At 53.9% G+C, this 14,720-nt stretch overlaps 1 protein-coding gene across 6 annotated transcripts in view; it reads right to left on the bottom strand.

Annotated features, from left to right (window-relative positions):
• The window catches only part of LINGO1 (leucine rich repeat and Ig domain containing 1), a 197,349-nt gene that overhangs the window by 3,890 nt on the left and 178,739 nt on the right, over positions 1–14,720 (bottom strand). The window contains exon 1 of one of the 6 annotated variants that reach the window (XM_003784537.2): positions 13,960–14,189. The exons of the other annotated variants lie outside the window; for them this stretch is intronic. Coding sequence (XP_003784585.1) covers positions 13,960–13,965 — 6 coding nt within the window. The 5' untranslated portion in view covers positions 13,966–14,189. Of the gene's footprint in view, positions 1–13,959; positions 14,190–14,720 lie in introns of those variants that run through there. 6 annotated transcript variants of the gene reach the window in all.

Below are 14,720 nucleotides of genomic sequence, written 5' to 3'. Positions count from 1 at the left end.
ACGGCCCAAGATGGCCAGGCCACCTTGGAGGTACCTGTCCACAAGATGGCACTGAGGATGTGAGGTTTGTTTAAGCTGGGCCCTGCAACCATGCAGGACTTGGATGGTGGTGACAAGAGAAAGGGTGCTGGGAGAAAGGGCCCAGACTAGATGGTCTCTGGGGGCCAAGTTGCAGCCATCTTGCTGTTGGTGAGGCTAAGACTCACCCCTTCTCTTCCACCCCACCCTCCAGGACCTTTGGCCTTGCTGCTGTGTCCACATCCTGCACATGTGGCCCTGAAGGGGCTCACTACAGGAAGGGGAGGCCAGGTTGGATAGCCCATCTCTCTGCCCCAGATCAGGCCCTTTTCCCACCCACACCTTCACATAGTTTCTGTTTTCAAGGCCACATTCATCCATACTTCAATCATTATGGCAACTGAGGCTCAGAGAGGTTGTGACTGCCCCAGCATACCCAGACAGTAGAAGGGGCACATCTGGGACGGGAGCTCTCGTCCATCAGTCTCCAGTGACGCCACACAATTTCAAATGCTCTACCAGTCTTTCAGGCCTAGGTACTTGCTGGTTATTGATTAACTAAGTGACTGACTAAGCAGAGAGGACCCAGGGCATCACTGACATGTGGAATCTGCAAGGTTTCTTGTTATCCCCCAGGGCTTTGTCCACTCTGACCACCCTCTCTCCATCCAGACTCCTCTGTGATCCAGCCTCTTCCCACCCCACCCCCACCAGGCTATTTTCCAGTCACACATGCTCCAGTGCCCCACTAGAAAAGCTAACATCCTGACAGGCGATCAATAAGTAATTGGGCCGGCAGCTGGGGCGGTGCAAGTGTGAGGCCGGGGACCTCAAGAGGCAAATAGGACTTTTAGCATCCATCTCAGGGCTGGGCTGAAGGAGGGCAGGATGGGAACTGCTGGAGAAGAGGTTGAGGAATGAGGGGGATAGTGAGGACATTGGCCACCCTGAGATGAAGGCAAGCCCCTTACCCAGATGTGAGTCTGCCTGACACCATCTGGCCTCAACATACCCATCCACCTCCTCTCCCAGCGTAACCACACAGATGTCCCCACTTGTCCTACACAAGTGCTTCTAAGCCACCTTCTGAAGAATGGCCCCAGCAGCTTTTGTGGACTTCTACCCCAAAGGCAACCTCCTCCACAAAGCCATCCTTGACATAGTCTATCAGATATCAATTCTTATCCATGACATTGAAGCCACTTTATTCTTATTTCTATTTTTTGCAGTTTTTGGCCAGGGCTAGTTTTGAACCTACCACCTCTGGCATATGGGGCCAGCGCCCTACTCCTTTGAGCCACAGGCACCGCCCGAAGCCACTTTATTCTTATTAGTAGTGATATTATGTAATTGGTGTATGGCACACCTCATTTCAAAAGTGCTTTGAGCCAAATGACAAAAAAAATTATGCTATAAGATGACAAAAAGATAAAGGCTAAAGAAGAGAACCCAGTCAGGAAAGAATGCCACCAAGTCCCATATAATGATTGAAAGTTAGAGCTTCCTAGTAGCCTAAGCAAAGAGAGAAACATGCTCCCAAACCTCAGCACTTGGCACCTCTCCTGTCATGTATATTTAATCATGAGTCAGTCATGGGTAGATCTTTCTTACCTACTAGAGAGTAAGGTGCTCAAGGTGATAGTGTGTCTGTAGCCTCAGAGCAAGTTGTACACAGAACTAACCCCAGTGAGTGTTCTTTGAAAGGAAGTGTGTGGGCATGAGTGAGTTTTTGCAGTTTTTGACGGAGCTGGTTCACTTAGCAATGAGAGACCCACAGAGCTAAAATACGTTGGTGGAAAAAGCTGGCCAGCCTTGCCCTCTATGGTTGCAACCTCCAAGCCTGGTAGACCGATGGAACCATGAGCCATGCTCCATAGGACCACACTAGCTATAGAAGGACACACGTTATGAATTGTTCCTCCCTTGCCTGTTACATGTGGCTGCCTTGGAACTGAGGTCCAGACAGGCTAGGATGTTTGCCCAAGCTGGCACAGCAAGAGCATAGCATGCTGGGCCTAATATTCTGGCCTCACCGCCCCCCCCATGGAGTCCCTGTCATCTAGGGATGCTGGCAGGATCATGTCTGTGGGGTCACCCAAACTGCTGAGTGGGCAATGTGCTGCTCTTGCCATTTTAGCACCATTAATCCTGCGAGCTACTCCTGGAATTGCCAAGAAGAGGTGTTTTATGCATTTTAATCAGTGTTTTATTTTGGATCCTTGCCCCCTGAAGGGCTTTCCATAAGAGTGAGTTTAAAAATTGGACCAATAAATACAAAGGAAATAAATATTGAAGGCAGGTAGGTGGGCAGGCAGAGGAGTGCTGTGTCCGGGTCACCACGCACAGACCCTACAGCAGCTAAAGTCTTCCCTAATCCTGTGGTGGCAGAAGCCGAGCCATCAGCCTCACACTGCAGAGGGTAAGACCCAGGCTCTGAGCTGTCCCCCGCAGGACAAATGGATAGGCTGCCAGCCACCACCATACCCTCACTCACGTTCCTAGGCAGATACTCGTGCCTCAGGCAGTGCTCCCTGACACCTGCAGTTCTCTGAGGCTGCTGTGTGACCTTAGGCAAAGCCTGTCCTCTCTGGCCGATCTCACTGCACCGTGAGGAGCTGGATTCCAGGGTCCCTGAGGGAGCTGCCAATAGAAACTAGACTTTCTCCAGCTGGAAAGTTAAAATCTTCAAACCTGGTTGGGGGGGTGGTAAAAGGGAGTGAGGGAGGTGTGTTTCAGGCCCCAAATTGTAGCTTCACTAGGGCTGGAAGTATATCTTTGAGGGTGGCCCCATGCAGGTTGGCTCCCTTGACTGGGGCATCACATTCAGGGTGTCCCCATGGGGGATTAGGGTTGGACAGGGAGATTGGTGGAGAAGAAATGGGGAATCACCCATGGATGGATTCAGAGAACCACTGAGGGAGGTCAGAGGTCATTCTTTCCCACAAGACAGCATCTAGGGACAAAGGCATGTCTCCTCCATAGCACCCAGCCAGGCCCACACAAGCCATACCCTTTTAGAAAAGGGGGGGCTAACATTTGGAGAACCCCTGCTACAGGCCAGTTTTGTGGCTTTATACACATTGTCTCAGAAACCCTCACACCAGCAATCAAAAGAGATATTTCTCACCCATTTTATAGATGAGAGAAACTGAGGCTTCCAAAAGGGAATTCAGTTGCCTTAGGCCTAGGCTACAAAGCCAGCAGGTGCCGCTGCTGTTTCTCCCGTCCTGGCTGCCAGCCCCAGGAAAGGCCTGGTAGGAAGGGGGACTTAGTTTCGATCTGCAGGCAGCCCAGGAGAGGGGCTGGAGTGGCAAGGCGGTGTCAGGCGGAAGCCCCAGGGCAGAGGGAAGGTGCTAGCCCTCAGCTACACCCAGGTGTCCTGCCTCCAAACCCTGACAAAAGCCTTTCCTCAACTTTCAGAAAATGGTGTGCTGAACACACTGCCTGTGTGCTGGCAGTGTTGTTCCACCATAGCCTTCTCCTGTGCCTGCCGCTGCTGCCTATGTCTGAGTGTCACCTAATTTGGGTCTGGCTGCAGCGCAGGATGGCAGGTATAGTTATTTTAGGTTTACAGTATCAATATTTCATGGTGCTCCCACTCAGCGCTCCTCAGGGACGGCAGGGATCCCCCCCCACACAGCAGGAGATTGGATGTGGAGGCTGCACAGTGTGGAGGCTGTGGCCCAGGGCCCTCTGAGCAATGGGCCTCTGGGTTCTCCACCTGGCCGTGTGGCCAGGGGCGGCTTCCTCTCTTCTAACCGACCTGGGTGTCCCTGATCTCACCTTGCCTGGAGGCCTTCCATGCCTGTGACTGGGTCCACAGCAGGGTGGGAGTGAGAGGGGATCGGGATGGAGTGAGGAGGGATGGCAGACCTGGGAAGAAATTCTGGAGGGCTTCGGAAAGCCTGCCTGTGGCCCTGCCCAGCTCCACAGCCAAGAAATGACTAGGAGATCAGGAGAGGGAGAAGGTGACAGAAACAGAGAGAGAGAACACAGGAGACACATGGTGGGCAAGATAGGAGAGAAAGAAGAGAGAGGCAGAGAAAGCAGAGCGGGGAAGCCAGAGAAAGATGGGGCTGAGGGCAAGTGGAGGGGGCCAGAAGTGAAGGAAGAGAAAGGACCACAGCTTGCCCCATGGACCCTTTCCTGAGCTCTTCCATGTGGCAGGTATGAGTGTGGGGCCTGTTAACACATCCTAGTGCCACCGAGACCCCCCAGGTGAGTCTCAGAACTTCCACATCCAGGTGGGGAGGCTGAGACTCAGAAAGTTGAACGTCCTCGTTTTGGACTGCTCAAGACCAGGCATGGTCTGGGTTCCTTGTACTTCCTAGGTTCCTGCCTGTCTAAGGTCCCTTCTTCACTTCAGCTCCGGAATGCTGCTGGGTCCAGGACACAGCAGAGAGATGTGTACCTGCTCACACTTGAAAGGACTCCAAGGGTCACCCCAGCCTGGTCCTTTCTCCCACCACTCCATGCCTGGAGGCCTTCAGAACGAGCTCACAGTTTTCCCCAAGCAGCTCAGGCCTCAGGAAGAAGGGATCAGCATCTGTGGGTCCCCTCTGGATCTCAGGCACCACCCTCTAACCAGCACTGCTGGTGTGCCTCTCCCCTCCCTCTGTGGTAGTGTCTGCAGTCTCCTGTCACAGGGCCCCCAGACTGAGAGCCCCCTGTGCAGGGCTAGGTCAGGTACAGCTCTATACTTACGCAGGCCGAGCCTGCAGCCTCATCCACCTCAAAGGGGCACAGAGAGCCCATCCAATAGCTGCTGGACAGTTCATGAAGACACCAGAACAGGAACCCACACTCTGCTCTCCAGCACCTAGTCTGGGCGACATACTGTGTGAGCTCAGGCTGAAATACAAGCATCTTCCACAGGCCAAGTAAGAGACCGAGGGGGGCATTTTCAACAGAGGGGACAGGCTCGGCGCCTATAGCTCAACCGGCTAAGGCGCCAGCCACGTACACCTAAGGTGGCAGGTTCAAATCCCCAGCCCGGACCCGCCAAACAACAATGACGGCTGCAACCAAAAATAGCTGGGCGTTGTGGCGGGCGCCTGTGGTCCCAGCTACTTGGGAGGCAGAGGCAGGAGACTCGCTTGAGCCCAGGAGTTGGAGGTTGCTGTGAGCTATAATGCCATGGCACTCTACCCAGGGGGACAGCTTGAGGCTCTGTCTCAAAAAAAAAAAAAAAAAACAGAGGGGACAGCATAAGCAAAGGTGTACTGGGTGGAGGTGACGTGTAGTGTGGTCAATTCAAGAGCATCCTGGGACTCCTGACGACTTCTCTCCTACCCCAAATTCTGACCCCAGTCCCTGGACTCCTTTTAAAGTCACTCCATTTTGGCTTTCCAGGGCCAATCCCTGCTGAGGTGTGAATGGCTGATAATGGCATGAGGTGTGAATGGGGGAAATCATTCCGTCTTGGCCAGTCTAATCCAGCAGGGCTATGGCGAGAGCCCAAGCCGGAGAACAGGGCCTGCCTCCTGCACAGGGGGAGGACAAGGGGCCCTGTGAGGAGGGGGCGCAGTGCCCAGGCTGCGGTCAGCAGGAGGAATCCAGACAGCAGGCAGGCTCTGCAGCCAGCATCCGTGTATCTCCCCAGGGCTGGTCCCCCAGGCTCTGCCTGCCCTCTCCCTCCTCCTCCTCCTTCAGCTGCCCCTCACCACAGGGAGAGAAAAATCAACCTGGAAGAAAATTGAGGTCACGTCCTTTGTCGTGTATAATTCTTTATTTTCTTTTAGCTCTTGGTCTGGCAAAGAGTTGCTAAGCCGTGTGTGTGTGTGTGTGTGTGTGTGTGTGTGTGTGTGTGTGTATGTCTGGCCTGAGGGAGTGTGTGTCATCTGCCCCTCCTCCTGACAGCTATTTTCCTAGGTGAGCTCTATCTTCTCCCAGGGGTGCTCACCTGGTCTCAGCCACCCTCATCAGGACTGGAGGGTGACAGACTGCTGACGGGCACAGTGTGGTTGTTCATGTGCCTACCTGCCAGGTACCCCTGGCTGCCCTGGGCTCCCCTTTCACCTTAGGCAAGCACCTGGCCCCCTAGCACTTGAGGGAGGAATGCCCCTGCCCACCCCACTACCCACCCCATCAGAGCATGGCCATCTCTAGAGCTGCCAGCCTTCCGGCCAGCCTGCAGCCCCAGGCCATTTGTGGGATAAATTATGAATTTTAATTGTCAGAGCATCTTAGTGTTTAAAGGCTTCTATATATAGGCTCTGCCCTCCGGGAGTGGCAGGCTTGGAGGGGAGCAGCAGGAGTCAAGCAGGGCCTAGAGGAAGCTCATCTGGGTGAGCAAAAGGCTAAGGCCTTGGCTCCAGCATGCATGTCCCTACTCTGCTGTGTGACGTGGGTAGGGGGTCCTGGGCCACTCTGGCCCTCCCACCCCCTTCATGAGGTTGCCTGAGTAGATGGCATTCCCACTTGGGTGGGAGCTGTCCCAGAGCTAGGGAGGGATAGGCAAGAGCCTATGTGTAGTGACCTGAAGGGGATCAAGGAAAACCCAAGTCCTGCACCCCCAGATTTCCTCTCATGTTTTGAGATGCCAACTAAGGTTCCCAGGGACAGGAAGGTACCCCTCAAGACCCCTGGTCCCATCGCCTGCCCAGGCCAGTGGCCCCTTGGGACACTCCTACCTCATCCCCACTCATCTTCTCACACTTTTCTGGGCCCCAGGGCCCCTTCCCCCCACCCCTAGCCCTCAGAACTCCTCCACCCTGGGAACAGCTCAGGCCTGGAAACCAGCCTGGGCCCCCTGGGAGAGCCACAGGTCTTGGGCTTGGAAATGGGAGGCGGGGGGTGGGGGGGTCACAGTTTCACAGATCCAGGTTGGGCAGTGGGGAGCTGAGGGGAGTGATGGGACTAGTATGGGATTTGGGATTAGCCAGAGACCTAATAAATATAATGATAATGATGATTGGAAAAACCCTCCTGGCAGGCCATTGGTTCACTAGGCATTATTCTGAGCACTTTACATATAAAAATTCACTTAATCCCTTAACAACCCATTGAGGATATTGTCATTATCCCCACTTTGCAGATGGAAGAAGTGAAGCACAAAGAGGTTCTGTAACTTGCTCAAGGTCACAATGGTAGCATGATTTGAAAGCCAGCAGTTTGGCTCCAGGGCCCAGGCTCGGCAGTATTCCTCTAGCACCTTGTTAAAAAAAAAAAAAAGCTAGCACAAACACTTCACACCAGGCACACACTTGTTTGATCTTCACAGTGACCACATGAGGTTGGTATTAGCATCCCTATTTTACTGCTCAGAGAACTGAGGCACAGAGAGGTGATGTGATTTCCCCAAAGTCACCCAGTGGTAAATGGCAGAGCTGGGATTAGGCCTGAGGCAGTTAGACCCCAGGTCGTCCCAACCACTCTTGCATAGCACCTCTCTCTGTCTCAGGTTCAAGGGCCTGCTGAGCTGCACGATCTTGGGCAAGTGGATTTACCTCCTCATTTGGAAAGGGGACGGCAGCCCTCACAGGCCTGCGGGCAGAGAGTTCATGGAGAAGGAAGGGAGGAGACATTTATACTGAGCACACACACTATGTACTTTGATAACCACCATAACCACAGCACCAACCCTCACCACATTAACCCCACTTCACCCATGAGGAAACTGAGACTTGAAGCTGTTAGTTCATCTGCTCAAGGTTCTGAGCTTGCCTGACTTTAAAGGCATGATAACCTCAGAGGCCATCACACAGATGAAGAAACTGAGGCCCAAGAGCATCTGAGACTTGTCCAAGGTCTCATGGCATCTCAGGACTAGGCCGAGGAAGAACTGAGGAAGCTTCCACACTGCAGCTGCCTTCTCTCCCCAGTGTCATTTGAGGGTCACATAGCCACCCCCACAGTGGGGCTAGGTCAGGGATGGGTGAAGGTTTGAGTTATTTCTGCCTCAAAAGGGGAACAAATTTAAAAACAATCCCTCAATATATCACAAACCAAGGTCCAGTGAGTTATTTATAACATGGACAGGCAAACTGTAATAAAAATACTTTCCAGCACTAGCTGTTCAAAGCCCTCTCTGCTCAACTGAATTCTGGCCAACCCTTTGCCAAAACCCATTTCTCCAACATTGGTAAACTGAGCTCCATATCAAGGTGATGGCACTTCTGGTTAGATGCATACAGGTGCTGTGCCTTGATTAGGCACAATAGATGCCACCCCCCAGCTGCCTGTCCATGAGAAGCCCATACTTGGGTGATGGGGGAGAAGAACTGGCCCCTCTGTAAATCACTAAGGAACACAGGAAGGCTGAGGGTGCAAAGGACTAAATGTAGTCCCAGAGAGCAGAGCCATGACGCACAGGTGGAATCACAGGGGAAGCCCTTTCAGCTCAACATGAGCAATCAGGTGGAAGATCAGATGGCTCCAAATGGAAGATCTGTCTTTTGTAGTGAGCAGCCCATCGTGAGAGGCATGCAAGCAGAGACCATAGGTTAAGAATGCTGCAGGAAGGCACCTCCTTCGGGATCTACACCTTTAGTAGCCCTTCTCAGCTCTGAGATGTCCCGGTCCTACATGCAAGTAAAGGGACCTGAGATGGCCAGCCTCCCCCCACCCCGCCATGCACCTGCAACCCTATACCAGGCCAGGCAGAAGCAGAGTGTTGGCCAGGCCCTACCCATTCCCAAAGCCAAAAGCAGGTTCTCTGTAGAGGGAAGCAGTGGAGGTGGCAGAAAGAGATTAATTCCCTCAAATGGGAAAAAATAGAAAAACACACACACACCACACACCCTAATAACATGTAATAAGAGGTTGGAGATGAGGAACAATGCCCTGGTAATGTCACCCTGGTGGCAATCAATTTGGGTGTCACATGAAATAGGCATAATTATTCCGCCAGCCCTGGTGCTCCTCTTTAACCAGCTCCAGGGGCCCGGGCCTGGGTGGGAAAGGCAGCATGGAATCAATCGTTGGGGTACTAGGCTGGCACAGGGAACCACTCTGAATCAGCCTGCCAGTACTAGGCTTGTCAGTGCCTCTGGGCAGCAGGGGGCTTGAAGGCCTTATGGGTCGGGGCCCTGCAAAAGCCCAGGAGCTACTTTGCTAAGCCACCCCTCACCCTCTCCATGGGCCAGAGCAATCAGAGAGGACTCCCTAAGGAAATGGGAATGAAGAAGGCATAAACACATTTGTTCCATCCAATGTTCATTCCTTGGGTCACCAAACTCTTATTAAGCACTCACTAATGCTAGGCCCTATGCCAAGAGCCAGGGTATAGAGATGGAGTTTCCAGGGGCTATGCAGGAAGGGAGTGTTAAAACAATGTAACACAGGCTCCCTCTGCCTCCCAAGCTAGGATCACTCCTTCCCATCCTGGGGGAAACAGAGAGTCACCAGGGTTCCTGGAATTTGCTGTCCTCTTTTTACTCTAAACATGCATAGACTTCAGCCTCCCTCACTCCTCTTTCATTCCTGTTTCCTTGGGAGTCTTTTCTGATTGCTCTCGCCCGCCCCTGAGGGCTAGGCTTGCACAGACAGTATGCCCACAACTGGGGAAACTGAAGTATGGAGGGAAAAACCAATTACTACATACCCATTAGACATTGCCTGCTGCCCATCTCAACCCCTATTCCATACACCACAAACCCTAAATACTAGAAATACAAATCAAGGCCATAACAGAACACCATCTTATACTCATTTAATCAGTAAAAATCAAGACATCTGACAATATGGAGTGTTGACGAAGGTGGGGAATGATAGTAACATTCATTTCCTGATGGGGGAACTGTAAACTGGTCCAACCAATTTGGAAAACACTGTGGCACACATTTCCTAGTAAACCTGAATATGAACATGTCCTATATCCCAGCAATTCTGCTCCTACCTGTGTGCCCCAGAGACAATCTGCCTGTTGCCTCAGGTAACAAGAAAAGAAGGTTCATGGCAGCACTGTTTGTAAAGCAAAAAGGAAAATAACCAAAATGCCCATTGATAGGACAATACTAAATACACTGTCAATGTCAATAACAGAACATTATGCCTCAGTGAAAATGAATGAACTGTGTCTACTATTATTTACAACAATATAGATGAATCTTAAGAACATGATGAAGAAAAAAAGCAAATTCCTACAGTTGATGCTCTTTTTATAAAGTTCAAAAATAACTAAAAATGAACCGTTTTATATAGTAGAACTTCTGTAAGTTGACAATCCAAGGGACTATAACAAACTGGTCAACATACGGAGGTGGTCAACATAAGGAGCGAGGCCTACCGTACTGATATGATACACACATGTGGTGCATGTCCAGTCTATGATAATTAGGGCAACTTGAGGTGGTCAAGGTAGTGAGGTGATCAGCTACGGAGATTCTACTATATATTAAAATATATGTTTTATAAGAGGCAAGAAAATGTTTCTCTCTTTAATTTAGGGCAGCCATTGCCTCAGAAAAAGAAGCCAAGGGATGGGGTATGTAGAAGCACCTGGGAAGATGGACATCATTACTAAAGTGACAGGGCTTAAGTTGGAGAACAGGGTCATGGTGTTCATTATACTATTATTACTACTATTGTTATAAATACCACATACATTGATTAAGTAATTAATAGGCCAGGCCTGGATCAGGGAGCAAGAGCCCCGGCCCAGGGACCAAGAGGAAGGCATTCTAGACCCAGCTGCATTGCATGCTTGCAAGCCTGGGGACTTAGTGCAAGTCGCTCTGCCTCTCTGGCTCCACCTCTCTGGCTCTGTTTTTCTCAGGTATAAAATCAAATCTCTACTTGCCACCTACTAGGATAAGAGCGGGAGCACAGCACTGATATAAACTATAACTAGCTAGCATTTGTCAAGAGTCTACTGCATACCAGGCACTGTTCTAAAAGCTTTGTGTGTATTAGCATGCTTCATCGTTATGACCTCCCTAGAGGTAGATACCATTGTTAGCCTCTTTCTACAAAGAATCTTCCCTCATTCTGGAATCCACTGCTTTCCATGTCTCTGCAAAGTCTGCTACTTCCTTAGGACTTATTCTCCCTCTCAGAAGAAGAGGAAAAAGGAATAAGGACCCCTGACTGCTTCAGTCTCAAGGGAGAAATTCTGCCCTTCTCATGCTCGGTGTAGGCTACTCAGTATACCCTGTTATGTCTCTCCTCAACCCCTACCTGGGGCATTTTTGATGTCACCTAGCTCTGTCCATCTATCCAAGCTGAGGACATCAAGCCCCCTCCAGGTAGTCCTTGCCATCTAGCTAACAGCTGCTCCCTGGTGCCTCCCAGTATCTGCCCTGTCCCAGGGAACAGAGAAGCCCAAAGGAGGGGCACTAGAGTTGCCCAGGGTGTTGAAGGCAATCCATGGGAGCCATGGGGGAGCCCAGCCAGCTGAGAGCTGGGCAGGTAGCTCAACCAGGATATGGATAAATGCAGGGAGGAATGGGCTGGCGCACCATTAGGTGCAAAGCAGTGTGATTCTATGGTGTGGGTACAGAGGAGGAGGGGGAGGAGGGTCAGTGACTTAGAGCAGTCAGAGAGGACTCTTGGAGGAGGGACCAGGAGAAGAGAGGACCTTTTTGACAAGGATGCAGGACCAAGCCAGGTGAGGATGGGAGGATACGGGGAGGAACTTGTTGGAACAGAGCAGAGAGCCATCAGTGGGTAACTTTAGGAGTGGGAGAACCTGGAGCTAGAAGGCCACCATCCTTTCATAGAGTGACACTCACAGGACAGCTAGACCAAGAGACACACCCACCAGGAAACCAAGGCCCTGACTCTAAAACCACCACACCTACTATGGCCTCCTCTCCCTGGTCTTCTCTGGCCCCACTTCCTCTACCTTCTACCTGACACACCATCTCAGACCTCCAGGGGACCCTGCACAAGTCACTGCACTGCCTCATCTCCCAACAGGATTGCACCCCCTACCCCTGAATGTCCACCAGACATTTGCTTCCCTAGGCTTTGGAAGAGCAGCACCAGATGAGCCACCATTGGTACCAGGGATCCTGTCTGGCTTCAGGCTGAACAGCAACCCATTTCCACAAGAGGTGAGGTTTTTTTTTTTGGGGGGGGGAGGTATCCCTTCAAACTCTAGATTTTAGAAAACAATACCCAGTAATAGAAAAATGGGTGCTCAGAGGCAGGAAGAGAGGAGATGACTCCAATGATTAAAGAAGACTACTGCAAGGGGTGGAGTGGTCTCTCCACCTCCCTTCCAGGCACACAGGGCCCCTAGGCCTACAAGCCGGGACCTCAGCCTTGAGCACACTGAGCACACACCCATCCGCCTAAAAGCTGCTCCCTGAGATTCAGGACCCACTCTAACCCCACTGGGGAGAGCACCAGCCTTAACCAAGCTCTGCCCAGGGCCTGTCTCACACTTAAATTGGCAAGGGGTGGGAAAGGGGGCAGACACAATAAAAGACACCACAGGGGACCTGTCCCTGCCTTTGTTAAGCCCCCTCTAGGAGGGGCAGCAGTGCTGCTGGAAAGCCCTGAATCTGTGCCATCTTTCAGTATGGTTCTAAGGAATTCTTGGCTTCCCTCCTCTGCCACCCCATACCCTCCCTCCTGCCTCAGGCTGCTGGTAGAAAGGAAGGACAGTCATGTTGTCCCAGTAGACCAGGTGCTAGCACCTTCCTGGAGGTGTGAGGACACTGAGTCTCTGTTGGCCCTCACAAGGACAAAGGGGCTAGGAGCAGCTGGCCCTCTCCTTCCTCACCAGCACTATTCACTGGATCTGGGGAAGCCCCAGGCTCTCTGACGCTGGGTGCCTGGCTCATTGCTCTGCAGGCTTGGGAGGCACCGCTGCTGGAGCCGCTGGCATAATGACCAGCAGGGTTGAGCCCGGAGCTGTGGGCCAGGCTGGGCTGTGCGCCCTCTGGCTGCCCAAGCCAAGTAGAGGAAGACTGAGGGAAGGGTGGGCTGGCAGGAAGGGGCTTGCCCAGATGGTACTGCTCCCCACTTCAGGGCCTCCTGCACTCCCACCCCACCAGGGCAGAGTTGTTATCATCCTTCCAGCTCCCCCATGTCCCCCACCCTGACTCCAGGGCCTCTGAGAACAAAGAAGAGGGGCTGGCACAACCAGGGTGGATGGGGCTGTTGTGATCCCAGCAAGAACCAGGAGGGGCTGCCCACTGGTCGGCCCCACCCCTCCTCCTCAAAGTGGGATCCACCCGAGGGACACATCTCCTGGGGTGCCTTGGGGAACCGGAAGCCAACAGCCCACCCCAAAAAGGGTGTGGAGGGTAGCAGGAGTCTCCTTCCTCCCTTCCCTCTTCTCAGCTGGCTCCCACCTCCCACCAGCTCTGCCTCAGAATGAAAAGTGGGGCAGGAGGAGGTGAAAGCCCAGCTGAAGGCAGACAAAGGGGAGGCCCCTAAAGGGTTCCTGGGTTCTCTGTCCGCAACTCCCTCCCCGCCACTATTCCTACTCCCTACTGGCCATCTCCTTTTCACCTGCAGAAGCTGGAAAGGGGCAGTGCGTGTGCGTGTGCGTGTGTGTGTGTGTATTGGGGAGGAGGGGGACTGCCATCCAGGCTGGAGATCTTGGAGAAACCCAGTTCCTGACTTGTGTCCACCTGCTTGGGAGTGCCTGGTGCTCGCAGGGGCTGCCTGGGGCATCTGGGGTCCATGGACAGAGGCACCCACCCAAGGCTGAGCAAGGGGCTTACCATCTAGGGTGACCAAAGCTCAGAATGGGTGGGGGAGTAGAGGGGAAGACCGGAAAGGAATGGGACACCGGTGGGGGCCCCTTCACACCTCCAGGCTCCCAACTTGCCAACCTAGAATTTGTTGGGTCTTGGGGGAATGGGAAAGAAAGAATTTTCATTTCTGAGGGTTGGGAGAAAATCAGGCCTGTGACCTCAAAGGGGGTCTGAGTGGCAATGAGGTGCCTCGCAGCCCCAGGAGGTGCAGCCAGGGCTAACGGCGGCCCCCGGGGGCGCTAGTCCCGGGGCTGCCTGCTCGGTGATGGTCTGAGGACGCCGGGCTCACCTGCATCTCGAGCGCGCCGTCCGTCCGCTCGGCTCGGTCACCAATCGCATGTCTCTCCCTCCGGCCCGGCCCGGTCCCAGCCCCTGCCCAGCCCCCTCCTCGGTCTCCTCCTCCTCCTCCTCCGACACCTCCGTCCGGCAGTCCGCTCGCCCTCGCGGGGCCGTCCGTCTGTCTGTCTGCCCCACGCAGGCGGGAGCCAAGCCAGAACCGGAGCCGGGGCCGGGGCAGGGGCTCGGGAGCCGGGAGGCGGGAGGCCACGGCCCCGGCGGGCGGAGGGGCGGGCGCGCTCAGGACGCACGACGCGGGCTCCACGAGCCTGGTTCTGAGCCCCGGGCAGGCCAGGAGCCGCTGCCGCCGCCTCCTCTGCCGCTGGGGCCGGGGTCAAGGCCGGGCGCGCTCCTCAATGGGGCCGGGGCCAGGGCTTGGGCCGGCGGGCAGCGGCCGCTCATGCTGCTCGGAGCCCCGCGTCGGGAGAGGGGCCGGAGCGACGCGGGTGGGGACTCCGCACGCTCCGGGACTTGGACCGAGACCCCCCGCCCCCGGCTGCGCTGTCGCCCGCCGCCCGCGCCGGCTCCCGCGCCGGCTCCCGCCCGGGCTCCGGCTCCGGCTCCGCGCTCTGCAGCGGCGCAGGGAGGGAGCGCGAGCAGCGAGCCAGGGAGGGAGGAGGGACCGAGGGAAGGAGGGAGCGAAGGAAGGAGAGAGAGAAAGACAAAGAAAGCGGGGAGGTAGGGAGAGGGAAGAAAAGGAGAGAAGAAAGAAAA

The sequence above is a fragment of the Otolemur garnettii genome, unplaced genomic scaffold (genome assembly GCF_000181295.1).
Source record: "Otolemur garnettii isolate 467f Iridium unplaced genomic scaffold, OtoGar3 scaffold00011, whole genome shotgun sequence".
NCBI lineage: Eukaryota > Metazoa > Chordata > Mammalia > Primates > Galagidae > Otolemur > Otolemur garnettii.
Note: the sequence above shows the minus strand (reverse complement) of the source record. Positions and strands in the feature narration are given on the sequence as shown.